The 2,141-nt window shown below is 41.4% G+C and overlaps 1 protein-coding gene across 1 annotated transcript; it reads left to right on the top strand.

The window, feature by feature from the left end:
• Nucleotides 1–69: 69 nt before the first annotated feature.
• SARC_12093 (hypothetical protein) lies at nucleotides 70–1,168 on the top strand (the record flags this gene model as incomplete). Its single annotated transcript, XM_014293808.1, has 2 exons — nucleotides 70–300; nucleotides 947–1,168. Coding segments are annotated over 2 exons (453 nt in total), but the record flags the coding sequence as incomplete, so codon positions are not given.
• Between the last annotated feature and the right edge of the window lie 973 nt (nucleotides 1,169–2,141).

Here is a 2,141-nt window from a genome sequence, read left to right as displayed (position 1 = left end):
CATGTGTGTGTTATGTAGTTATGTATACGTATTTATGTATACATCCACCTATTCTTACTCAACCGCCAGGACTTAGTGGAGACTATCAATAGCACACACGTCAACACAAGCTACTTAAAAGACTTCACTCTGGATGATCACATCACAGCCTCGACGGACATTGCGCATGTGCTGGAGTCTGGTACGGGTATTGTGATGGTGTGCATACCCACACCTTTCTTCCGACAGTTCTTAGTAGACAACTTGGACCAATTTCCTCGCGGCGTCCCGATTGTTTGCTGCAATAAGGGGATTGAAAAGGTATGATATGTATTTCTGTGTGCTTTTAGAAGTGGAGGGAAAGGTAGGTATTTGTGTTTAAGATGGCGTGATGGTTCAGTTTATGTGTATAGTTTTAAAAGTAGAAAACCTCTGTATTTAATTTCACGATAGTATGATGTATCAATTTATTAATATATATATATACACCAAACATATACACATACTAATACATACATACATACCATATACACACGCTAATACATATACACCTACCATATACACACGCTAATACATATACACCTACCATATACACACTAATACATATACACCTACCATACACACGCAAATACATATACACCTACCATATACACACGCTAATACATATACACCTATCATATACTCACACTAATACATACACACACACTAATACATATACAGCTACCATATACTCACACTAATACATACACACACACTAATACATATACATCTACCATATACACACAGTAATACATACACACACACTAATACATATACACCTACCATACACACACTAATACATACACACATACAAATACATATACACCTACCATATACACGCTATTACACACACACACACTAATACATATACACCTACCTTACACACACTCTAATACATATACACGCACGCGTATCACCGACTCTGCAGGACAGCTTCGAAACGCCCTACGAGATCGCTATAAATGAAATGCCTGGAGCGTACCACAAGTATCTCGGCTGTCTGGCGGGCCCCAGTTTTGCGCAAGAGGTTGTGTTGGATTTACCTACCAATGTGACTGTGGCCGCGTCCACTATGAAGTCTGCCAGACTCATCCAGACGATTGTCAGTGACAATTCATTCCGAGCATACGCCACTACAGGTAGGTCGTGACTCACTCACTGGCTGGTGTGTGTTGATAGGGGTGGTGTAGCCTACTGTAGCCATGCTTAGAACTAGCTCTGTGCAGTTGTATATGCTATACAGAGTTGGGATGAAGTATGGAGTTATAGCTTGTATATGTTATAGTGCTCACATTTGATCGTTTAGAGGCTGTTGGAGGTGATACCACGAATATCGCGTGCATATGCATCGCGTATCGAAGGGTCGTAAGAGTCCAGAAATTTGTTATCAGGACACACTCTACGTTGGTGTGTATGAGAGGGACCGCTAGTATGTGCCTGATGTGGGAGTACCACCACATCAGAAAGCTGAACTAGAACGCATGTGGGTCTGAAGTGATTGTATATACAGTTACTTGTCGATGTCAGAGATACTGGCGCGCGAATAGGTGATGATTTGCGATGACTAATGTTAGTGTGTGGCATGTAAGTCATGGCTAATGTTAGTGTTTGGTAGGTAAGTTATGGCCAATGTTAGTGTGTGGTAGGTAAGCTATGTGTCCCGGTGCGTGGCAAGGCACCTGTCGCCACATAGTGATCCTGCTAATGGAAATAGGTGTGTGCAAGATTGTCACTGGTGACTGAATAGCTAGCATGGTGTGACTAAGTTTGCAATGTAACATCCTATCTCCACCACGGGTGAGCCTGATATGACGACTCAGAGCATTTGTCCATATTAAAGCCCATGCCATCATACAAAGTGCGCTGGAAGTATCTGACTTCAGGTGCTCTGTCCTGGTGCCATCTTTAGGACTCATTTGCACCTCCACGAATAGCTATGTAGTGGTTACATCTTTCTCTTTCGATAGCGGGAGCTGAGGTTCATTCTTGTGATCCCTTCGCTCACAAACCTACTGCATACCCTTGGATATGTTGCCACAGTTATATGTTTTAGTTTCGTAAAGGAGCCTATCATTAAAATATATATATATATATATGTATATATATATATATACATATATTGC

Source organism: Sphaeroforma arctica, assembly GCF_001186125.1.
Source record: "Sphaeroforma arctica JP610 unplaced genomic scaffold supercont1.2066, whole genome shotgun sequence".
Lineage (NCBI taxonomy): Eukaryota > Ichthyosporea > Ichthyophonida > Sphaeroforma > Sphaeroforma arctica.
Note: the sequence above shows the minus strand (reverse complement) of the source record. Positions and strands in the feature narration are given on the sequence as shown.